Here is a 26,341-nt window from a genome sequence, read left to right as displayed (position 1 = left end):
TATAGTCATCAAGACAGTGTGTTATTAGAGAAAGAATACAAATGTAGATTAATGGGAAAATATAGAGTCCAGAAATAGACCCACACGTATATAGAAAATAGATTTCTGACAAAGATATCAAAGCAAACAATGGAGAAAGTATAGTCATTTCAACAAATGGTATAGGAATTATTAGTCACCTACATGGTGGGGGGAGGGTTTAATCCACACCTTGCATCATATAAAAAATACCTCAAAATAGATCATAGCTCTAAATGCAAAATCCATGACTTTAAAATTTCTAGAATAAAACACAGGGAAAAAAATCTTTCTGACCCTGGGTTATAGAAAGATTTCTTAGATATGATACCAAAAGCACAATTCATAAAAGAAATACTTGATAAGGTGGATTTCATTTAATTAAGAATCTTTGTTCTTTGAGGGACATCGTTAAGAGAATGAAATTTCAAGCCACAAAACTGGGAGAAAATATTTTTAAAGTACATTCCTCATATTCAGAATATAAACATAGTTCCCAAATCTCAAAAATAAGAAAACAAACAATTCAATGAAAGTGGGCAAAAGATTTGAAGACCCTACAAAGAAGTCATACAGATTACAACTACATGAAAATATGTTCAGTGTCACTAGTTATTAGGAACATGCAAGTTAAAGCCAAACGGGATGTTAAAACCTATGAAGGGTCTACGATTTTATCCTACTTTCATCTAACAAGTTTGCCTGCTACTGTTTTATAGATGTTGGCAGAGATGCAACACTTCTGGGTTAGAGACAAAGGACAATTTACTACTCACAGTACCTCCAAGTACCATGGGGGTAATGCAGAGGCTTGGCCCAGATAGATTCCGTGCGTGCAATGGGTTTATGTCGCCAGGGAACACCAAGCTTGGAAAACCTCTACCATTTGCAAGCAAATTTGCCTAAGCTTTGCCCTGAAGAGAGACATTAACTTTATTAGATTGGACAGCAAACAAATATCCCCTGTGCTCTGGAGGGACACACTATCTTCCAAGGCTGTCATACAAACACCCTTGAAAAGATAATCCAAAACAAAAGGCTGTTTGTGGCTCTGCCCTGCTCATAGGACATGCAAGACACCGATGGAGAATTATCTCCCAACATGAGTTATCCACACACCTATGAGAATGGCTAAAAAATAATAATAATAATACCACAAAGTGTTGGTGAGGATATGAGTGACTGGAACTCTCATACATAACTTTTGAGAATGCAAAATTGTACTCTGGAAAACAGTGCATTTTTTTTTTTATAAAGTTAAACATATACTTTCCATATGACCCAGCAATCCCACTCATAGGTATTCACCTAATTGAAAACATATTCACACGAAAACCTGTTTTGCAAGTGTTTATAGTAGCTTTATTCATAATGCTAAAAACTGGAAACAACCCAAATATCCCTCAACTGCTGAATGGATCAACAAACTGGGGCCTTCCTGCAATGGAATACTATTTAGCAATAATAAAAAAAAAAGCAAACCAGTGGAACACATGACAACACAGATAAATCTCAAGGGTGTTACAATAAGGGCACTATGAAAATAGCCAGCCTCAAAATGCAGCCTCAGACTGCATGATTCCATTTACATGACAGGCTGGAAAAGGCAAACAAGAGAAAGAGAAAACATATCAGCAATTTCCAGGAGCTGGAGGTAGGGAAAAGGACTGGCCCCAGAGGGACTTGAGTGATAGAACTATTTCATACCTGGATGGTGGTGGTGGTTAGAAGACCACGAGTGTCTGTCAAAACTCACAGAACTGTGCACTACAGAAGGATGAATTATACTATATGTAAATTATAACTTTAAAAAGGGTGGGGGTAGGAGAGTTATATGTGTAAACTCTAGAATCAGACTACCTGAGCTCTGCCTCTTTCTAAATGTCAGTCTTGGGTAGAGTCCCAAATTCTAATCATCAATTTTCTCAACTGTGAAGTGAGAATAATAATAGTATTTACCTCGTAGAGCTGTTAGCTTTCCTTGTTGTTCCATCAGTAATTATTATCTGATGTCCTGTTATATACCTAACATTGTGTGTGATAGTAAGGATACAGAAATGAATCTGTGACACGGCTGCTGGCTTCCAGAAGGCTACAATCTAGTGAATCAACATTTCCCGAATGAACAAATGAACACAATTGTTTAATTGCCATTAGATTATGACAACGATTACAAAAATTAACAGAAGCCAGTGTTAAGCATCTATTGAGCCAAATTCATGTTAATAATTTTAAATATAGTTCAGCTTTAGCAAGAATTTTCTAAAATAGGAATAGAAATTTCAAGTCAAATCTAAGAAATCCTAATAGTAGTCCAGACGTTTCTAGGATTATCTCTATAGATAATTTTAAAAAGCTTGCAGTTGCATTTATTTATAGTTTATCAGATTCAGAAAGAATATTAGGCTACCTTGGTTCACCAATTCATTCTAGCATTTAATACTTTAATTTGAGTAAGAGTATCAAGAAAGCATTATACATATATGTGGAATCTAGAAAAACGGTACAGATAAACCGGTTTGCAAGGCAGAAATAGAGACACAGATGTAGAGAGCGGACATGTGGACACCAAGCGGGGGAAGGGGGAGTGGGATGAATTGGGAGATTGGGATTGACATATAAACAACAGCATATATAAAATGGATAACTAATGAGGACCTGCTGTATAGCACAGGGAACTCCACTTCACTATACATTAGAAACTAACACAACATTGTAAAACAACTATGCCCCAATAAAAAAAAATTTTTTTAAGAAAGCATTATAAAAAGAATATGAAATTATATTTCTTCATTTACTAAGGCTGTATGTACCTGGATAAAACATTCCTCTAAAAAGATAAAGCTAACAGGAATCACTGAAAATGGATGAAGACACTAAGAAAGTATTCCAGAAAAGTCTGCTCCCTCCAACGAGAAGAGAACTAATGCGTTCACCTTTTACATTAAAAGATCTGAAAACCTGCATAAGCTATGTGCGCATTACAAACACACATCCTATATACACATCCAGCACCTTTCTCTGCCTATCATGTATCTCTCTGTCTCTCAATAAAATGGAATGTCCTTACTTCAGGCTTAGAGTAACAGAAGCGTGAGAAATTTATGCCAGAACATACTACAGCTACTTTTATAGAGTTAATTACATTTTCACCATATTCATTATGCATTTATTGAAGGCCCATTATATGCTCAGTTCTGACAGGATGAAGCTCTATAGGCAGTTTGTTTTAAATGTGTCCTTTCCATTCAAGGCTAGAAGAAAAGCGAGCTATTCTTATTCCAAAGATTTCCTATCTACTGTCATCTCACATCACGTCTCAGTACAACACTGTGAGAAGTGTTCTTGGAGTGTTATCAACTCAAAATTTTGCAACAAGTATGGCTTTCTGCACAGGATTTCACACTGAATAATATAGTAACATCTAGAGATTCCTAACCTAGTTTAAAAAAGAGAGAATTATTTTAAAAGATGTTTTAAACAGTATGACATATGCACTAGGGGCTTCTCAAACAGAACCCACAGACTCGCTTTGCACCATTTCACTTGCTCTGAACTATTGTTTTGGAATATGGAGCCCACCAATGTGGATCTTCCAAAGTTTTATATATTGAAAATATTCCTAAGGATTACAACTCTCCTTAAGAAGCCAGTATGTGGAAAGGTATAAGAGACAAAAATAAAATTCAAATGATAACTAAAACAAATAAAAATAAAATGAGTAGAAATGTCCTTTGGACAAACCCATAGAAAATGATCACTGGCTAGCTTACCTTGCATTTTTCCATTAATGTTTTCTAAAATACCAGAGAGGTGGCTGTCAAAGCCCTGTTGAAGGCCACTCCTTTGCTTTTCAAGGTGATGTTCTTCCTCGGCAATAGAAGAAAGCACATGTGGTGGCTTTTGGTCATCAGGGGTCTGACTGGGCCACTGGGTCACTATGGAACAGGCGTCCTTTGCATGCTGGCTAAGTCTGGGGCTTGAACTTTGGGCAGAGTCCTGCAAATCACTGTTACAACAGGAGAAATGATCCACTTCAAGAAACAAGGAATTTATGTCCTCTTGACTCCAATTGCTTTGTTCTTCATCTTCAAAGTAAGTTTCCTGAATCTGAATATCATCTAAGTCCTGGTCTAGCTTGTCACTCAATTTAGAGTCTTGTTTGTTGAAGTTAACCAGCAAAGCAGATAACGTATCTCCTGCTTGCTGGAGAGCTTCATAAACCCGATATATCCAGGAAGAGAGAGGCTGGAAGAGGTTCTGAGCATCCTGAGACGCCATTGTCAACAGCATGGTCAACTATCGGATGTCTACAAGTCCACCTGTTCCGTTCCTTCAATACTCTGGACTTAATGTGAACTACAGAACAAGCATGATGAGAAATTAAATTGGAGGTCTCTCAATGGCTGTGAATATTTCACTCTCAAAACTTCTCAGCTGAAACAGAGGAAAGAAATACTTACACCTGTTAAAGTTACAACCTCAGGCCCATCACCAGATTCCTACAATCAATGTCAAACACTATATGGGGACAAAAAGGGGTCATCATTGAAATCCTTAAGGCAGCTAAATAAAAACGACTGTAAAAGTCTAAAGGTATCAATAACTTGTTTCAATGCCTGTTCACCTCTGCAGACATGTGCAAAACTTCCATTAGCACTAATGGGCTCTATTCCTGTGGACTGAGGGAAGTCTATCCCCATAGACCGTACTTAACAGTGTAAAAAGGATAAATGAATCTTCATTAAGAGGCAGCCGGACATGACATTTCAAAATACAAGAAAGGTTGGATGCTTCATCTATGAATCTGCAGATCACAGAAAGCAGGCTAATAAGCATCTCTGCTTCATGACACGAAGATTCATCCTTTCAAAGGAAATGTGTGCCTGGAATTAAAAAGCTTTTAACAAATCTCAGAGCAGGATTTTATATTTTTATGCAATTTCTAGAAATTACACCTATTCTTGGGAAACAACCAACCTCTGAAAGACTGAGGGTGGCAAGTAGATTACACAGCTTATTGGAGACATGTCCAGAGCGTTTTGTTGCTTCTGTCTGTGTTCCAACTGCCCAAAGACAGCCCTCTACAACCTGTGAGACTCCTGGGAGACACCCCTTCCCACGAGATTCATAACCTGAAGGAGGCTCGCTACAGGATGGCGACAGAGCAACAGGGCACAATGAACACTCCAGGGCTAAAGATCTATACTTTCACGGATATGCGTGAATACACACAGATATACAAACATGTACACATATACCTGTGTATACATAACCATATGTTATGTGCATTATGTGTGTACACACTTATTGCCTTTACATTGCTCATCAACAGCTCAGGATGAATGTTATACATGACAGCAGAGCCTAAATTCCTGCTTGCACTTAATTACCCCATCTCTTTTATAGTAATAGCTTCCTTCTGACCAAATCTATCAGCAGTCCTGTAAATTTCAGCCATCTTGACCTCAGGCTGCTACATGTGACATGACTGCCTACATCCTCCTAAAAACTTCTCTTTAGATTCTGTGCGAGCCACACATTGATTCATTCAATAAACAAATATTGATTAAATGCCTATTAAGTGCTGGGCACAATGCCAGGTATAAGGTAACCCTGAGGTTTCTATCCCCATGGAGCCCACATTCCAGTTAAAGGGAAACAGCTCTCTGCACTTTCCTGACGCTGAATAATTCATGTGTCTGTCTTTCAGGCTCTTCCTGGTCTAAACACCAACTACATATATGCAATCACTCATTGTCCTACAGTTTCCCCTCTTCCCCCTTAATACTCATCACCTGGGAAAGCTGACCCATCCGTAAGTCTCAATTAACACTTTTTTAAAATTCTAAAATATACATCTCCAGCCCTGAACTCAATCCCTCTTTCCAGACTTGTGTCTGGTTATCTAAGCCAGTGGTTCTCAAACTCTGCTGTGTCAGAATCACCTGGCGAGCTAATAAAAACCACAGGCCCAGGCTAGTTGAAGGAAAAAGGCTCTGGACCTTTGCATTTTTGTCAGGTTCCCCAGGTGATTCTGACAACCACCAACGTTTGAGAAATGCTGATCTAAGGAAATAGCTACACTGGGACAACTCACCAAAATCTCAACTTCAGCTCATCAAAACCTAGCACATCACTTTTGCTACAACAAATGTTCAACACTCTAAACTCACATTTTAGTGGTTGTGAATTTCTCCCTTCAACCCTCCCCCTTTCCATTCCTTCCATCCCAACTTCTGCTAATTTGAGGTCTATGAAGACTCACTTCCATTACATTTTGTATAGTTATCACCTTTCCCCACACTCGAATTTCCTCAGAAATTACATACCTAATTGGTTTCAGTCTCTAATCTTCCCTGGCCTCAATCCATCCTCTAGGTTTGCTCACCAAACCTGATATTGCATCGGGTTTATTGCCTGTCTCCTCCCCTAGAATGGAAATTCCATGAAGGCAGGGATTGTCTGTTTTGTTCTCTAGTTTATTCCCAGTGCCTGCAAGTATGCTGAGCACATAGTAAATTCTCAATAAATGAATTAACAAATCCTATTTAAAATTGTGCAAAAACAGTGTCTAGCATATAGTATGTACTCAAATGTGTTAAACTGATTAATAAAACCGACTCAGAACTGTGGAAAACATCTTAATGTTACCATACAAATCCCCTGCTTGGTTACAATGAAGAGTTCTTTCAATATCTGTTCCACCGCATTTCACCACCCACAGGGTTTTTTTGTTTGTTTGCTTTTCCTCCACAAATATTTTGCTTAAATTAATATGCTTTGGGGCATCCCAGACCTACAAAGTTCCCTGAAAAAACACTGTATCACTGTGCCTTAGATACAAGAAACTTTTTAAGATAGAAATGACATATTTTCCTTAATAATCCAATCATCTTTTTTATTGTTCTTTTATACAGAGAAAACTATTTTTCATATACAACCCAAAATACTTGAATCTATGCCAGCATTTTTTTTTTTTTTTTTTTTTTTTTTTTTTTTTTTTGGTGGTACGCAGGCCTCTCCCTGTTGTGGCCTCTCCTGTTGCGGAGCACAGGCTCCGGACGCGCAGGCTCAGCGGCCATGGCTTACGGGCCCAGCCGCTCCGCAGCATATGGGATCTTCCCGGACCGGGGCACGAACCCGTGTCCCCTGCATCGGCAGGCGGACTCTCAACCACTGCACCACCAGGGAAGCCCTACGCCAGCATTTTCTTATCCAATCTTGGAACTAGTAACAACCCATGCTTTTGGTCTTGTGTCTCCATGTCTTCTGAAATCTCCGTCCATCAAACCCTCATGGCAATATTTTTTAAAATAAATCTTGTATAACTCCCCTAGTTTAAAAACAAACCAACTACAAAAAAAAAAAAAACCTACTGTGGCTTCCTATTTCTTCTACTGCAAAATTTGAGCAACAGCAAACGTTAATTCATATTTGTTCACACAGAATTTTTAAAAAATTAATTTGAATGCCTCCAATTCACTACAGTCCTCACCTCTTCCTGCTGTTTATACCCATTTGCTTCACTCATTTCTGTGTAGCCTGCCTGACCCCTGGAGGCATTTAGTTTTCCAGTTCTACCCTGTAGGATAAAGTTTACATTCTTTACCATGGCAAACAAGAGGAGAGATGCTCAAAAAAATTAACAACCAGCATTGTCTTACTGCCCTTACTGCTGGGGGGGGGGGTGGTCCCTAAAGGCCTCCAGCTGGGTGTCAACTCTCTAATTGCTGAAGTACTAGCTGTGAGGAGGTCTGGGAGGTGAAACAGGACAGTGGGAGGGGTCGCAGATCAATGGCTATTTATCAACCAGCTTGGAACTATTTCAATATTTGCACAACTCACAGGGCCCTACCTTTTGTCCTCACTGAATGTCCAGCTGTGTGTGAGCTGTTCCCACTAATACCACCCCACAGTGGGAACTCGGCCGTTCCCCACCACTCCTCACTCTGAAGTCCTATTTACCCATAACACTAACACACTAAGCATTTTCCAAAGTGACTGTGCTCTTTCCTGACTTCTGTTTGCTCTGCCCAAGGTGCCTTCTCTTCCTACCCTGCCTGGTAAAGACTTACTTATTCTTTAAAATGAAACTATTATGTTAACTCTTTATCTATAATCAAAGGTGTGGCCTCAGGGTGCTTTGAATGTGCCTTTATAAGGTTTTACTTGTTGTGATAATTATTGGTCAATCTTTCTCTTCCAATGGACTCTGAGACCGTAAGTGCTGGGACTGTGTTTATACTTTATAGCTCCAGAACCCACACAGGGTAGGGACACTGTAAAAGTTTGCTGAGTGAATGAATGAAAATTACTAATGAAAACTTTTAATGCTAAGTAGCCCTCATTCCTTTGTTTTTCTTCATCTGTAAAGCAGATGACCTCTAACAGTTCCTTTCCACTTTAAAACCCAAGAATTTACCAGTGTGGGGCAAAACGCATTTTAATACCGAGGCTGGATGTAGTATTCAGCAGTAAGTCACCTTTTCAGGGACTGGTTCTTTACTTTTGCCAATAACCATTGTCAGATGATCTCAGAGTGATTGGAAAGAGACCAAATCTCCGTCTATATATGAAAGGTTGTCCAGTTGTTATATTCCAAAATAGTAAGACAAAAGGGCACCTACAACTAGAATCTGAAAAATTACCAAGCTAGCAACTCTAGAGAACTTTCATTTTATAATAAAGCAGTCTGAAGCCAAAAGGGCTAACAGCTGGCAGAGTAACCATGGAGATACCTTCGCTGCATAGGTAAATTTCAACTTAATTGGTGGAACATGACAAGTGTCATACCAGTTATATACCTGGTATCCTTGTTTTCTAAGTGGTAAGAAAGCCCCCAAAACTAAGTTGATTCTGGTGCTCTAATAAAATTTTTTTAATAAAAAATAAAATAAAACCACATGAGAAATAAAGAAGAAAAGATGGTCTAGGTCCCTGGATTAGAAGAGAAAATACATATACAGTCTGTGGTAGCTGAGAGGGCTCATTATTTGAATTAAAATAGTTGATGAATTTTCATTAGTATGAGAAGTATAAAACAAAGCAACAAAAAACGTGTATATGTGTGTTTAACATACAAGCTCCTACCACAAACATGACCAGGGCCTCTCAAAATACTTAGAATAAACTAGCAATCTAATAAAGAATTAGTAACAACTGATAAATAAAGATGAAAGGAAAGCCACTGATAAATTCCTAGGGGCTATATTTCTTTAAATTTCATTTTAATTAGAATTACATTTTAATTATAAAAGTGTTCAATTAAGGTCATTTCAAACACAGGAAATGACTAAACAGTAAACATTAGAGAGTTTTGCTTATGCATGGGGAAAAACTATCAAATTCCTGAGCCATATGTTTTCTCACATATTTTGATCATCCTGACCAAGGGTAATTGTGAACAGAGAAGAAGTGTACCATCCCCAGAATAATAGTGCCCATGGTCTTTTAAAGGCTGTTAGGTAGTCTTTCTGAACTCACTTCCTATCTGATGACAGATGCTTGGCTGGAAGAAGAGAGTGATGACCTAAGAAGGAAACCAGCTTCTAGGAGCTATGCCTTAAAAATCTATGTTATTTTGGTGAAATCTCAAGTGGAAGCCTGTAAGCATGTGTGGTTTTTAAAGGATTATCAGCTCCTGGAGAGAGTCAGATACATTCTGAGAGAAAAGAAAATCTCTCCAATGATATGGCCCCCAGGTAACCAAACCCCAAATCAACATCTTATACAAGTTCATCTACTGAAGTGTGTTAACGTTTAGCATTTTTCAAAGAAGAAATCATTTTGGAAAATCTACTCTTCTTATTCTCTACCAAGAACTGTAGGGCAATCATAAGTAAAAGTCAACAATACTGGGCTTATGTAAAGTGCCTTCTCGCAGCCATTATTTAACTTCCTTGTGTCATCTATTAGATGTGGGTTATTTATTAGGGTTCCCTGGAGTAGTGATGGGGCTAATTAAGTCTATAATTTTTATGACAATTATCATGCCTTTAGGAGAAAGGCATTTTGCATTACCTAGCATGAACAAGAAGGCTTAGAAAGATGAATAATACATGGAGTCAAAATAAGAACTATAAAATGGGCTGCAAGCCATCCTTAACATGATTTCAAAGAGTCTACAGGTGTTTTCTGTTAAGAGCAAATTTGTTATGTGGGTAGGAAAATGTGCCATTGAGATGAAATGTCTTTCGTAGCATTTGTCCAAAATGTGTTCTAAATGCTGGACTCTTAACAAATATAAAAATGGACTACTCAAGACTCTTGATGTTAGCAATATGGATATAATACAGCCATACTGTCAATGCTGAGGAATGGGCAATCCAACAGACCCTTCACCACTGGGCTTCAGAGGGATAATTAGCATAAAGCAAAATATGAAACTGCCCTCTAATTGAAATATACTTTGGTCAGTAGACACTGAGAAAAATGAGTCAGTGTGAAAAAAATTAGCAATGGCTTTGGAATCACACAAAACAAGGCTTAGTGTTGGATCTTCCCTCAATTACGGCACAGCACGGGGCCAATCAGGTTACCTGGGTGCACCTAAATGTCTTGATCTGTAACATGGAGAACACTACCCCCTGCCTTGCAACTCACTATGGAAATTAGATTGCACAATGTTTCTAAAGCACTTGGAACAGAGCCCAGTACATAACAGGCACTCAATATCATTTATTCATTACTAAACTCAAATTTGTGACATTTTAAAAGGTAAAAGTATATTAAACTTACAATCTTTTCCCTGATGTGGTAAGACCTCAGAAAAAAGATACTATAATTGTAACTAACATTTGCCAAACACTTCGCAGTATGCACTGCTTTTTGACAACTTATATGAATTAAAAACTCTTTGTGAAGAATATTAGCCTTCCTATTTTGCAGTTGAAAAAACTGAGGCTCAGAAAGAGTAAGTGACTTGCCCCAAGGGTCATACCTATAATAAAGAGTGGGGCTGATATTCCAACTGTCCTTTGTTGAATTCCAAATTCTTGCTTTAACTGCTATTCCACATCTTCACAAAATGCCAACAAGACAGTGAAGACACTAGAAATAAAAAATATGGCACCCCTAAGATCACAGAAGCACTATTTACAATAGCCAAGACATGGAAACAACCTAAATGTCCATAGAGACAACCTAAATGTCCATCGACAGATGCATGGATAAAGAAGATGTGGTACATATATAAAATGAATACTACTCAGCCATAAAAAAAAAATGAAATAATGCCATTTGCAGCAACATGGATGGAGCTAGCGATTATCATACTAAGTGAAGTAAGTCAGAAGAGAAAGACAAATACCATATGATATCACTCATGTGTGGAATCTAAAATATGACACAAATGAACTTACCTATGAAACAGAAACAGACTCGCAGACATAGAGACAGACTTGTGGTTGCCAAGGGGATGGAGGTGGGGGGGAGGGAAGGATTAGAGTTTGGGGTTAGTAGATGCAAACTATTATATACAGAATGGATAAACAACAAGATCCTACTGTATAGCACAGGATATATTCAATATCCTGTAATAAACCATAATGGCAGCCACACAGCACAGGGAGATCAGCTCGGTGCTTTGTGTCCACCTAGAGGAGGGGGATAGGGAGGGTGGGAGGGAGAAGCAAGAGGGAGGGGATATGGGGATATGTGTATATGTATAGCTGATTCACTCTGTTATACAGCAGAAACTAACACACCATTGTAAAGCAATTATACTCCAATAAAGATGTTAAAAAAATGAATATGAAAAAGAATGTATGCATATGTATGACTGACTGAATCACTTTGCTATACACCAGAAACTAACACGACATTGTAAATCAACTATACTTCAATAAAATAAAATTTTTTAAATGTAACGTATTTTCCTAATAAGTAGTCAATATGGTGTTCAAATCCAGGTTTGCAGGACTCCAGGGTCTATTCTCGTCCTGTTTCCACTCCACCTTGGCTACCTATTCCACTAATGAAACTCTTCTAAAAATAAAAACTTTTGCAATATTCCAAAATAAGTATGATAAAATATAAAAAAATTACACTTTTCCAAAGTAAGTATAAAAGTAAAGTAAAAAAATATTCTAAACTACTACCTAAGTCAAGGAAGACTTATTTTAATCTTTTTTTTTTTTTTATGGCTGTGTTGGGTCTTCGCTGCTGCGCATGGGCTTTCTCTAGTTACAGCGAATGGGGGCTACTTTTCGTTGCAGTGCATGGATTTCTCATTGCAGTGACTTCCCCTGTTGGAGAGCATGGGCTCTAGGCACACAGGCTTCAGTAGTTGTGGCTAGCGGGCTCTAGAGCATAGGCTCAGTAGTTGTGGCACACACGCTTAGTTGCTCAGCAGCATGTGGAATCTTCCCCGACCAGGGCTCGAACCCGTGTTCCCTGCATTGGCAGGCAGATTCTTAACCACTGCGCCGCCTGGAAGTCGCCGGAAGACATTTTAAAATCTATTTTTCAAACTCCATGCAACAGAAAGCTTTGTATATGAACATGATGATCTCAAAAAGACTTGAGTTGACCCAACAAGAATTTTTAATTGCTCAAGGTTTTTGCCACTGTAACAATAACATCCTTTAAATATTCTCCAGGGGCTTCCCTGGTGGCGCAGTGGTTGGGAATCCGCCTGCCAATGCAGGGCACACGGGTTCAAGCCCTGGTCTGGGAATATCCCACATGCCGCGGAGCAATTAAGCCCATGCGCCACAACTACTGAGCCTGTGCTCTAGAGCCCGGAAGTCACAACTATTGAGCTCAGGTGCTGCAACTACTGAAGCCCGCGCATCTAGAGCCTGTGCTCCGCAACAAAAGAAGCCACCGCAACGAGAAGCCCATGCACCACAACGAAGAGCAGCCCCCACTCACCGCAACTAGAGAAAGCCTGCACGCAGCAACGAAGACCCAACACTGCCAAAAATAAATAAATAAAATAAATTTTTTAAAAAGAGAAATGCCTTTATAAAAAAAATAATAAATATTCTCCAAATTTCATAAGCCCATTGAGTATTTTGGAGTATCTATTATATCCAAGGCAGAGATGTAAATATGCTTCACAAACACTCAGTGGTTATATAAACACATAAGTTCTTCAGCATTTCCAGAGGGACTATTTAATGTGGCTTTAATAATACAATTTTCTTAATAGGTTGTCACTGCTTTTGCCCAGAAACCCATTTTCAGACACACATATAATATTTTTATTGAGAATTTAAGAATGAATTATATTTGATTAATATTTACCTTTCTAAAGACCCAACCATAATGAGGAAGAATCTCATTTTGCATTATCCTAGCTAATGTGATCACAATTAACTCCCGACAAGAATGTACCTGCGTTCCAAAGCCACTGGCACAGATCAACTGGCCCCAAATAAAGGAGATTCTGAAATCTCAAATAACATACACAGTACAAAGGAATGTAATTAGAAGGTAACATAACGAAATTGAGGAAGGCAAAATGCAGGCACAACTAACAGGAATTACTCTCAGACTATGAGATTTATCAGATTGTTGATTTTTGTCCCAAGAGATAGAAACATCATTCGTATCTCTTGAAAACGCACTAGGCTCAAAGATAAGGGAAAATTATGGAACTGAGGTAATTGCAGCCCTCTAGAGATAAATTAACCAATACTGCAACTATCAGCAATCATTTAGCGTTTGTTAAATTTTTTCATTAATTATAGAAGCAATATCAGTTTTATGAAAATTTGTTTTTAAAAAGAGGGGAAGATAATGTATAAACCCTCCACTTTAACCCAACTCTCATTATTTTTGCATATTTCTTCTGTAATTTTTCTTTGTAATTTACATCGAATGGTAATCATATTACATAGGAACCTAACAGTTCTCTTTTCTCCTATTTTTCATCTAGACCTCATCACCAAGGCCTACCCATTCTTTCATCTCTTGAATCTACCTGCCCTCTCCCACCTGCACAGGTAATACCCAAATCCAAGTCACCATTATTTCCCAGCTGAACCACTTCAACAGCCTCTTAAGTGACGCCTTGCATTCTCTCCTACCCCCCACAAAGCCCCCACAGGACTTAGAAGGCTATATGCATGGTTTGACCTCTTGTCTGTAACCACTCTCTATTTGCTATTTTTAAGCATCTCACCACCTCCTTTCAGCATCTGACTTCACCAGGCTCCTCCCACTGGCTGAGAAAGCTCTCCTCCCTCTAGGCTTCCCTCCCCTCTCCCCTAAAGCCCATTCATCTCCTTTCAGGACTTAGCTTACACTTTGCTTTTCAGAATGCTTTGCTTGACAACCAACCCCCATAATCCAGACTCAATTTTATGTCTGGATTCTCTTCTAGTACTTCTTCTTCCTTCTTCTTATTAATACATTGTAATTGTAGCTTATTAATAACTTATGTAATTATTTCTTTTAACAGCTGCCTTCCTCATTAAACTAGAAGCCACATGAAATCAGGCAGTGTGTTCATTTTTTCTTTGCCCTGTTGTCAGCATCCAGTCAAGTGACTACCATAGAATAGGTAGTTTCGAATCAATAGTTTCGAATATCTAAATACACACACAAGACAGTATTATACCCTACTTCTTTCATTTAACATTTTAAGGCATTTTGCATCTTTTTACAGGGTTTGTGTTTACCATTTTTAATGATTTAACATTTTTAAAACTAAATTTTCCATTAAAACCTGAATACCTTTTCCCAAATTCAAACCTATGAAAGTACTTATTTTTATAACAATATGCAATCTTTTACACCTCAAGAAAAAATTATCCAGTATTCTCCATCAGAATGAGAATACAGTTAAATTATATTAATTCAGACATCATAAATTTGACATTTATAAAAGCTTTGACGGGAGCTAGGGTAAAGCTTACTTCTGTATTTTCTATTAAAGTAAAAGTTAAAAGTAAGCTGGCTAAACAAAATCACCATCATCGTCACCCTCATCATCAAAATATTTCAGGGGACTATTTACCTTACAGTTCGTCTTATTGTTTTCATTAAGGGGTTAGGAGAAGGGCCCAATGGTTTTCTTTTCTAATCACGTCCCAGGTAATCCTCATGCTGTTGGTCCAATGACACACATGGAACAGCAAGGTTTTACCGAGGTATGATTTACAGGTCATAAAATTCACCTTTTCTGAACATACCCATTCGAATCATAAACAGTTCAATACTTTTTAGTAAATTTATCAAACTGTGCAACCATCATTATAACCCAGTGTCAGAACATTTTCATACCCCAGTAAGATCTCTAATGACTATATACAGTTAATCCCCATTCCCACCTCCAGCCCCAGGCAACCACAAATCCACTTTCTGTCTTTATAATTTGCCTTTCCTGGGCATTCCATATAAATGGAATCATACAAGAAAGAAAAAGATTATGAGAGACAGTGGAAGTAACACTAAAATAGATATGAGACACCATCAGCCAGTTCCACTTCTGCAACTATCTATGATCTTGGGAAAGATGTTTAATTCCCTAGACTCCCATTTCCTCACATGCAAAATGATAGAATTGGACTTGGAAAGTTGTCAGTATTCCTTGCAGATAAAATTCTAAATCAGCATCTTGGGGAGCTCCCCTTTGCCACCCTCCTTTCGACTTCGTACTATTGATGTCATCCAACACACATGAAATTCATTTTGCTTCAAACATAACTATGACAGACATCACAAATTCAACCACATCAAGCATATATTATAGAAGGCACTCGAGAAGTATTCATTGAATTAAACTGAACTGAATTTGGTTGGCCTCCACTAATTAAATTTGCTTAATCCTATAAAATCTAGGAATGGTTTTTATAAGTTTCAAACTATTTGCAAAATGTTGGATGAATAAGCTTTTTCCTGGAGACGATGTTCCTATCTTTCTCAGAATCTCAAAAGGGCCCCTTTATCCCCACTGTCATTTCTATAAATAGCACAGATTGGTGAGATTAGTCTGTCTCTGAAAGGTACCCTGCCACCAACAATTAGGAGGGTCGAAAGGAGGGTGGCAAAGGGGAGCTCCCCAGGATGCTGATTTAGAATGTTATCTGCAAGTTTTCATCTGGTTCCCACTATGTTTGTGATGAGGGAAATAGGAATCTTTCATCTAATGAGATTTTCATTTATAGCCAGAAAACCATTCCAGCACAAATTATTAATCCATTGCACATGTTTCTGCTAGGTCCTGGGACATGGCCTCACGTTCTTACTTATATTGGCCCCCTTCTGTCTATGAATGAACACATCAATACTCTTAAGTTGGAACTCTCAACCTAGATCAATGCTAACAAAGGTTCAATATTTTTCCTTATGTTTTCATTTGTTTACACAAGCTACAAACTAAGCAGGCAGTAATACTGTTCATTACTAAAACGACAACTGCTACACATTTTATCTCCTTCGTTAGTGGTTATCAAAACAAGGTCTCCTGGGGTCCTTGATAACTGGGCTCTTAGAATAGTAATGCTGATAACATGAGAATATCAATACTTCTGTGTCTGGCAAACATTAATAATCAGATCCCCCGGGATCCCATCAAAAGCAGCAGCCTTAATGGCATCTTTGTGGCTGCAAACGTAAGTAGGTTAGGTGGGTGGTACATGATGTCTCTCAGGTCTGCCCAGCCAAAGTGGCCCCAATCAAAGAACACTTGAAAACATTCCTTTTACATTTCCCTTACCACTGGCAGGGAATTTCACATAAGAAATGGGAACACTGTTTTCTAAGCATAGTAATGGATTCAAACATTCTTAACTAATTCTACATACATATGTGACCTATTTTATAACATTATATATAGTTATACAGACTGTATCTATTTAGTTAAACCAAAATACTAGTTATATTTCTATTTTAAGCCAAAAATTCCTGTCTTTTCCTTTTTCCTTCTCTTTCTTTTTTAATCCTTCCAATTTCTCACTAAAAGATGTGAAAGTTTGCTTGCTGAGGAATGACAAATACCTCTGCGGTCTTCTGTTAGCACAGCTCAGTTCAACTAGGATTTACTACCATCACCCATAATGAATGGGATACTACTTTCTAGTAGCAAAATACTAACATTTCATTCCAAAAAGCATACTAGTATAAATATGAGTCCTGCAATAGAGCAGCTAATGGAAAGGAAAACCCTCCAACTGTTATAGAAAATGATGTCTCACACTGGTGTCCCATTTCTAAAAAGTCCCAAACAAAATACACATTTGGGGTTAGTTTCAGATTTGGGGGTGGGGGGATTCTAAATGGAACTCTTGCCCTAAAATGTTTTAAAACTAATACCAGTTAGGTCTTTGACTATAAAGCCTACCCATGGGAAAAACAAAAATTTGAAAGGACTCTGACATCTTTCCAACATAGAATGATGAGCTACGAAGTACATCTTTAATAAGCATTACTTGTTAAGGGGCAGAAGAGTGATGGAGAGATTTGGGAAGATCAAAGACCAACTTAACAACAACAACAACAACAAAAGAAGCTTTCTGCTTAAGAGTCCCAGTAAGACACTGAGCGCTTCATCACACTTTCCATAATGTGCCTTATAATGCCATGATTTGTATTTTCCTTCAAGATAATTTAAAAAGAAACATTCAAAGAGTTAATGCCCTAACGGGAAGGTTTTCTCCATCACCCTCTCTCTCATCAAGTGGCCCACATTTTTATAGAATGACAACTATAAATTACCACTCTGTGGTCAATGCTCACTAGAGAAAAGCGAAAAAGAAAATCAGCTTTTAAGCAGATGGCAATTTCATTCTATAAAATTGACATTAATTGGTCCTAAGTATTAAGAACTGTTTTGAGAATCGAGAGTATAGAAACTAAGAAAATAAGATTCAAAATGTTTTTGGAATTCCTAAATTCACACATTTCAAATAGTACCTGTCACCTTATCATTAAACCTCAATCATAAAGCCTCAATAATATAAGCTTGCAATTATTATGAGAGATTTTGTGAATAAGGTATTTGCTCCTTTGAGTTTGAGAGGAATACAGACATTTTAATGGAACTGTAGAACCACAGACATGCCCTTTCTTTTACCTTAATCTGACAGACTAAGAAAAATGAGATTTTTAAACCTGTTACTCCAGTAACTAGTTTAGAACTGATTACTCAAATAGCTAGTTAAGCACGTACTCCTAGACACACATTTCAATGCAGAAACAGTGACCTGTGTTACTATTGTACACAAACAACAATCCTTTTCCTTGCTGCCCACTCATCAGCTGATTTTTTTTTTAAGTTAAAGCATGTGTCTCTTTAAAGTATAATGAACCTTGTTGACAAGAGAAGCACAAAAACCCAGTATCCTCTGAGAAATCTAACTCAGAGCACTATGTATCTCTGGAAGATATCACAGGGAGACCAACTGTTGTTACGATACCATCCTTTAGCATGTGCAGACCAACGTACGAGCTTTGAACTTCCAATTAATTTCCTCAACCGTAAGTGAAAATGACATGTTCATCTCCAATACATCAAAGTCCCTCAAAGCTACCCATAAAGTTGATGAGATAGTTTCACTAGCTCCAGCAAAAGGACGTGTGATTAACACCTCCTCAGGTCATCCTGGGGACCCATGCTGAAGGAGTGAAGAAAGAATTTCAATCCACCAAGCAATCAACACTTAGTGGGTGCTTCCACATAGACTATTAAGGTTTACTGAGGTCTACCCAGAACTCAGTCATAAGATTCCATAATATGGTGATTCCAAATACAAAAGGCTCAGAGTTTCTGCCAAAAAATTGACTCCACACTATATATGTTATATATATATATATATATATATATATATATTTATATACACACACACACATACATACACACACACACAACACACACACACACACACACACACACACACACACACACCCATATGTTATAGTGTCATTGGGAAGGTGAAAAATCATAAAGGGAATTCTCTGCAGCAATTTGTACTGTAGAGAGAGCTTCGGATTTGTTTTTATTAATATCCTAGCATCACAGAAGAAGCTCAAATGCTACAAGAAGAATCTGTTTCTAAGGTAACTCACTAGGCACCCTCAAGTAAATAGCTCAGAAAATAAAGCTGCTCATATTCCGACTGTAAATGTGCCCAGATCCATCGAAGGACTTTTAGTATCTTCCCAACCTTCAATCTAATGTCTCCCATCTCCAGCAATCAGCTAGCTGTGTAACATGCTGGGTCGAACTCTTGAGCCGGGGAAGATAACCCATCATCTAAGTTGCAAGAAAACAAACAGTAAAGGACGGTAAACTTAAAGGGACAGATCCATTCCCTCTTGAGCAAGGAAATGGAGACAATAGGGTATAATTTAGAAACAAATTGTCCTTGTTAATAATGGTTGAAGCTGGGTGATGGGCACATGGGGTTCATTATACCATTCTCTCTCTGTTTTCCTGTAAGTTTGAAATTTTCCATAATAAAAAGGTGATTTTTTTTTTTTTAAATGAAGATCCTTCCCAGCCTCCCTACCATAATACACTGAAGGAAACAAGAATTCAAACAAAGATGTTAAGTAAGCTCCTGTGATGGTTAATTTTACGTGGCGACGTGGCTGGGCCACAGTGCCCAAACATGACTCTGGATATCTCTGTGAGGGTGTTTTTTATGGATGAGCTTAACAATTAAAACATCGCACTTTGTGTAAAGCAGATTTCCTTCCATAATGTGGGTGGGCCAAATCCAATCAGTTGAAGACCTTAACAGAGAGTGACCTGCCCTGAGCCAAGAAGGAAACCTGCCAGTGGACGACCTTCAGACTTCAACTGAAACATTAGCTTTTTCCTGGGTCTCTAGCCTATCAGCCCACCCTGCAGATTTGGGACTTGCCAGCCTCCATAATATAATAAGCTAATTCCTAAAAGACATAAAAAAACAGAACCAGTACAATGCATTTGTGTGTGTATCTCTCTCTACCCAGCAATGAGCAAGATGTGTTCAACCCTATCTAAGGTCAATCTCTCCATCCTGTCAGTTAGTCTTCATTTTAGGCCCATATAGCATTTGTAACAATCTATAATTTTTTTGCCACTTTACTTTCAGTTTTGTTTGTTTTTCTGTCATATCCAAAAGTGGAATTTCCAGGACAGTAGGGACTACATCTCTCTTCTTCATCATTTTATTTCCAGGACTTAGCACACTGGGTAGCATAACATAGATTCCTAATAAATAATACTGAAGGGATGAATGAATATTCTCAAACCAGTCATTTTCAACTGTGTTCTTTGGAATTTGTACCCATCAAACAGGGTTCAATCAGTCATACTTTGACAGGTTCGCTGAGAGTATTCTCAATTATTGGTGTCTTAATCAAGTCACCAAAACAAGTAACTAGACACCACAATGAGATATACCAAGGCTTATCCTGATCTTCAAACTCCTACAGCTCCTTACAGCTTTTCATCTCATGTATTAGGTTGAACCATATGAAACTTCCAACCTACAGAAACAGTCATGTCAAAGAGTTCAACCTAACATAACACATACTTAGAGAAATACATAATGCAAATGAGAGCATTAAAATCAGAAGAGATTTCAATTTAAACTGTTAACAAGTAGATTTCCCACTCTAGGTATCACCCTCCAAGTTGGGTCTTGTTTTGCTTAAGCCTCATTGGGGAAGGGTGACAAGAAGTAAAGAGGGGCCATTCCATTTATTCCACTATTTCAGGACAAAAAAAGTACAATGAGGGGGGATGGTGGGAGGGGCTGAAGATTTCAACTTTCTAAAGATAGTTAATTCATAACTCTAAAACAAATTATTTTACAATCCAAAAGTTTACAAATCGTATCAAAAGCAGTTCAGTGGCATTTACAGGTTTTAATTATCCTATCAGAAAAAAAAAGGGGCTAGGGGAATAGCCTTTTTGTAATTCTAAAATATTTGATTCATTTAAAATTCATCTGAGCAGTCCAAGCACAAAACCACCACACAGACCTGCAGGTGAAGAAGACTAGACTCTAGGTTCAGAAAATACAACATTAAAGACAGCAACCAAAACCTCCCAGAAAAAATGAATTGTATTGCTTTTATATTATCCTTAGAGACACCTTTTTCAGCCTATATTTAATTCATCAATCATACTAAACATGAAGTATAAAGAAGGTGACACTGGTTATTTACAACTGTAGGATGGCTAAATGTCCTTCTCAATCTTAAGGAGCCAAAAAAAATAATAATAGTAATAATAATAATAAAAACAACCATATCTGCTATCCAGTACTGTGTGTGTGTGTGTGTATATATATATATATATATATATATATATATATATATATTTACATCTGTTTCAGATCCTGATTCACACCATTTTGTAAAATTTGTCATTGCTCTTTCTTATTTGGGCATAAGAGGAAAATGGAATATAGTCACAATCATTCAGAAAACCCTGGAAGTTACCAAGATGGGGCAGCCAAATTCTTCTGTTTTGGTCCAATTCACTAAAAATTTGTAAAACTCAGAATCTTGAATATAAATTAGAGATGGCTGTAATTTGACAACTTTGAATAATCTTATAAAGTAGACACTTTTCCTAAATAACTTTTCCTTATTTAAATCCCTGTGCAAAAGTAATCTGCTAATAGTGCCATGGTGTATATGGGGTGGTAGAGAGGGAAAGCATCATGAAGGAAAAAGCTTGCCTGCCGACCAAGGTAGAACTGAAATGAACCAGTCAGGGAAGGAAACAGGTGGGGAACCACTGGATGGATACTTTGTGGGCAGAAGCAAAGATGGATTGGGCCAGCGTTAACACTGTTGAAGCGCTAACCTCCCCTACCTGAAAGGGGAAGTTAGCAATGAACCCACCCCTTCCATCAGCGGCACTCCACCCTGGCCACACCTTTAAATCACCTAGTATTCTTTTAAAAACTGTACAGTTTGCCTTACCACTGTCACTCCCTATTATGACATAATTCGTTGTGGTGGGATTGAGCACTGGTATTTTTTAAAAGCTTCCCAAGATTGAGATCCAGTGTAGTTCAACGGGGCTCACGTTTGGAAAACACTCTGACTGCTGATTACAGTCTATACCATAAATATCTGACAAGCTTTTGTTATCTCTCTTTGAAAGAATCATTCTAACCCCGGATGGGGAGTGTGAAATACCACTCTTCAAGGAAAATGGAGAAAGAAGAATCTTGTATCCAATTCTTCATCAACTCTCCTAATTCAGAGTGACTGAACATCACTCCCAGGTGATGTTTCCACCTCCTCTCCCTCTATAATGGGCTGAATGGTGGTCCCTAAAAAGGTATGTCCATGTCCTAACCCCTGGAACCTGTGAATGGTGGAAGGGTATTTGCAGATGTGATTAAGGATCTTGAGAAGATCTTCCTGGATTATCAGGGTGAGACCTAAATCCAATGACAAGTGGCAGAGAGAGGACAGACACAGACAGGAGGGCAGCAATGGGAAGATGGAGGCAGAGACTGAAGTGATTCAGCCACAAGCCCAAGAATGCCGAGGATGGTCGGCAGCCACCTGAAGCTGGGAGAGCGCGTGGACCCGCTGACATCTTGATTTCAGACTTCTGGTCTCCAGAACTGTGTGGAAAATCTATTTATGTCCTTTTAAGACACGAAGGTTGTGGTAGTTTGTACGGCAGCCACAGGAAGCCGAACCATCCCCCAAACCCTCCTTTCGCCTGATTTTCTCCCATCCCGGAAGTTCAAAAGCATGAAATAGTGACTTGAGTGGGGAAGATCAGGTGGGCAGAAAAGTAGTGCAATTAAGACCTTGGCCTCTGACATTAGGCAGTTTTGGGATATGAGTCCCAGCTTTGCCGCTTAATAGGTTGGAAAAAAAATTCCTCTCTCGAAGACTCAGTTGCCTCATCTATAACATGGAGATGATAATAGTACCTGCCTCCTCACTTGTGTAGTAGGAAGGTTGTACTTGAACACATTCTGACCTAAATGCAGAACTGAAATAAAAAGTATCTGACAACAGCAGCATCATGGCCCAAGAAGAAGGAACTGGGGCAGGTCAGAGCCCCAGCTGGACCAGAAGCTAAACATTCAGTTGTAGGTGAAGAGGTGGGAGTGGTCTTGAGGAGGAACCAGTCGGCTGGGCCTTTTATCCAACTGGTGGGGAGAAACTGTCACATGTGGACCACCTCACTCCCGCGCTCCAGCTGACACAGCTGACTGCTGAGCCCTGGCTGAGCACCAGCTCTTCCTAAATGTACAAAAGCTGTCGCCATGCTGTCTCACTGTGCTCTTGTCTCTCTCTGTCAACACACCCCCTCCCATGCTCTGTGTTGAGAAACTAAACTTCAGCTTGCCCCCTCAAAGTCATTTGGTCACTTTCACTTGGGATAAGTAAGCAGTTTGGGGGCTTTGCACTCCCACCCCACACTCCTGCTCATCAGAGAGCAATGGGCATAGCTGTAAGCATGCTTACCGTGGTGTGCCGTTCCTCCCTGCTGGCTCCCTGACCTCCAGAGGAGTCAGCCTCTGCCTCTACAGCCTTCCTTGGGAAGGGCCCAGACCTGCAGTACCTCTGGTGGTTCCTCCAGGCAAGACAAGTACATAATTTGAAGACCCAGTGCAAAATGAAAATGGAAGGACCCTTGTTCAAAAACCATTAAGAATTTCAAGAAGGCAACAGCAGAGCACTAACCCAAGAGGCAGGCCTCGGGTGTCATGCTCCCCAACCTCTGTTACAGGCCCACCCTACCCCAAGGTATGACAACGCCCTGGCAGGAGTGCTCCCTGGCAGCGCTCTTACTCCTCTGCTGTCTTCTCCCCACAGGGTCATGCAGAAACTTCTAAACCCTTGTGTGACATGAGCTGCTCACCTGAAGAGCTGCTCAGGGAGTCTTTTCCAGATCTCTCTCCTCCCATTCCCACTAGCGTGTCCTACCCCTGCAGCCACGGTAGGCCCACAAGAGACATGGATGAGGCAGTCTCCTGCCACCCTTTGGAAGGGGATGCACATGGTGCTCTGCTTTTCACCTCTTCCTCAGGCCATGTTGGACTCAGATCTTCTCACCACAACCACTGCGACCCCACCCCACATCTGCCACCCTTCTCAGGGTCCAGGCAACTTTCTAGCCCTCCAAATCTCTTTCCCTGTGGTCCCTCCAAGCCATGGGCTGCCCTTTCCAGTGGTGGAAAGCCTTTCTTCTTCCCCTCCCTGCCTGGGAGGAAACACCCTCCTGCTGTCACATCCTCCATCCTTCCTACCCTGTGCCTTTGAAAATGAAGCTCTTTGCTCCGACTTCTAAATGTTGCCTTTGATACATAAAGAAAGCTTTTGAGGGGGAAAAAAAAACAAAAAACAAAATTCTGCTCCCTCTTTCAAAGCTAAGCTTCTTTAAAAACTATGATTTCACCATGGGATTTTTATTCTTAATCAATTTTTTATCTCAACGCTGAACAATGGCTTCTTTGTGGCAAGTCATATCCACCCTTCCCCCAAAGCAATCACTACCAACAAACAACACAAGTACCTTGCATTAAGAAGTCAAATAATCCATGTAACGGACTTAGCAGCTGTATGGCCACAGTAAGTCCTAAATAAATGATAGCCACTAATTATCATTATCTCATTATTATGATTGCCTATGTTATTAGGAAGAAACTGTTTCAGTTTCTTTCTCCCCTTACCTACATCCAGATAAAATGATATGTGTAAATTCTTTGAACTTTGAAAAAAATAGCCGAAAAGGCAAGGTATTTTTGTGAGGTAAAGTATTTTGCACAGTGGGTTCAGAAAATAAATTGTCACGCCTGCCTCTCTGATATTACCACACAAAAGAAAAGAATTATTTTAGTCCTCAGAACCTCACATGTGTATTAGATTATAATGATTGGGTTGTTGATATTCAGCCATTTTTTGATCTATTCAAATAGCAATTTCATACGGCTCAGTCTCAGAGTAGGATGGTCTAGCTGCTTTTAATCATTTTCATTAGGCCTCTTTCATTCACAGACTGAGACCCAGAGAAGAATTTGCTACAGTAACCCAAAGGATCAAACAGGATTGCACGACAGCAGTTCGGAGAAGAACCTAGTCCAGACTTATCAGTTTGCAAGTGAGGACTTAAGACCCAGAGAGGCGAGGTGAGCTTCCCCAGATATCACAGCCAATTAGTGGCAAAACTAAGCTCTGGTTGTCTTCACTGTGCTTCTTTTTTTTTTTTTTTATCTCGGTACGCGGGCCTCTCACTGTTGTGGCCTCTCCTGTTGCGGAGCACAGGCTCCGGACGCGCAGGCTCAGCGGCCATGGCTCACGGGCCCAGCCGCTCCGCGGCACGTGGGATCCTCCCAGACTGGGGCATGAACCCGTGTCCTCTGCATCGGCAGGCGGACTCTCAACCACTGCGCCGCCAAGGAAGCCCTTCACTGTGCTTCTTTCCACCACACCAGGCTGCCTTCCTCCCTTCTCCACATTTGTCAAAATATGTTAAGAACATCCCAACTTCACTAAGAAGTCAGGGCTCTGAGGATGATTATTAAGGCAAACATCAAAAGTTAGATAAAATCTGGGCTAGAAGCACATTTTTCAAAGACTCTTGATCAATAATAATTAAACTTCTAAAGGAGAAATGTCAAAATGAAGGTGTTTGCTTCTTAGACGTTATAATTTGTAGATTCTCCTGATTAAACTATTTTTCAAGCTCCTTCATAGGATCCCACTCTAAGTTTGAGACATGGATTTCAGTGTTTCTTGAGCTAACAGCTCCTGCTCCATGTTTTATTGTTACTGTTTCAACATTATCTTCAAACCTCAACTTATTTGCAAGTATAATTCATAATTGTCTCTAAATTACTCAGATAACATGTCAAACAAGACAAAAAGAAAAATATCTTAAATAGCTCTAACCTTAGTTCTTTGTACCCATTATAGTTTGAAAAGGAGAAAACCACCAACTGTAACCTCCCAATTTAAGTAATGAATACAATGTGTTCATGTGTGAGGTCATTCCTAAAGCCACTACTGTGACTAGAATGTTGTTAATACTACACAGCTATGGTTAAAGTTCTATTAGGACTTTTATCATAGGAACAATGCTGGTATCTTTACAAAATTAATTCATTTAATCTAGATCAACCCTGTAAGGGATGTATTGATAACCCCAATGTACAGATAAGGAAACACATTTAGAACGGTTCCATAATTTGCCTGGTCACACAACAAGTGACAGTCAGCTGCTGAAAGGAGAAAATTAGAATCACTATGAACCCTACCTTCGTATCACCCCATGACCAAACAGAAGTCTATGCATCATGCTCACCTATGTCCCAGCTGAGACAGTAGTGGCTAAACCATTAGTAAGTCCCAGATTTCACATAACAAATTCCATTCTATTTTCAGAAGATGAGCCATA

At 39.1% G+C, this 26,341-nt stretch overlaps 2 protein-coding genes across 3 annotated transcripts in view; both read right to left on the bottom strand.

Annotated features, from left to right (window-relative positions):
* Positions 1-26,341, bottom strand: part of SYT16 (synaptotagmin 16) — a 254,315-nt gene that overhangs the window by 121,247 nt on the left and 106,727 nt on the right. The gene's annotated exons all lie outside the window — the stretch shown is intronic.
* On the bottom strand, positions 800-11,444 carry LOC125963576 (synaptotagmin-16-like). 2 transcript variants are annotated; one of them, XM_049706418.1, is made up of 3 exons: positions 11,382-11,444; positions 3,792-4,455; positions 800-932 (listed from the first exon to the last, which is right to left on the bottom strand). In XM_049706418.1, the coding sequence occupies exons 2-3, from the start codon at positions 4,309-4,311 to the stop codon at positions 898-900; spliced, it is 555 nt and encodes a 184-aa protein (XP_049562375.1). In that variant the 5' UTR covers positions 4,312-4,455; positions 11,382-11,444; the 3' UTR covers positions 800-897. The 2 variants fall into 2 exon arrangements, with proteins under 2 accessions (XP_049562375.1, XP_049562374.1); XM_049706417.1 differs by lacking the exon at positions 11,382-11,444 and adding an exon at positions 6,351-6,445.

Source organism: Orcinus orca, chromosome 2 (assembly GCF_937001465.1).
Source record: "Orcinus orca chromosome 2, mOrcOrc1.1, whole genome shotgun sequence".
In the NCBI taxonomy this organism is placed as follows: domain Eukaryota; kingdom Metazoa; phylum Chordata; class Mammalia; order Artiodactyla; family Delphinidae; genus Orcinus; species Orcinus orca.
The sequence above is the reverse complement of the archived record's forward strand: the minus strand, read 5'-3'. Positions and strand labels throughout refer to the sequence as shown.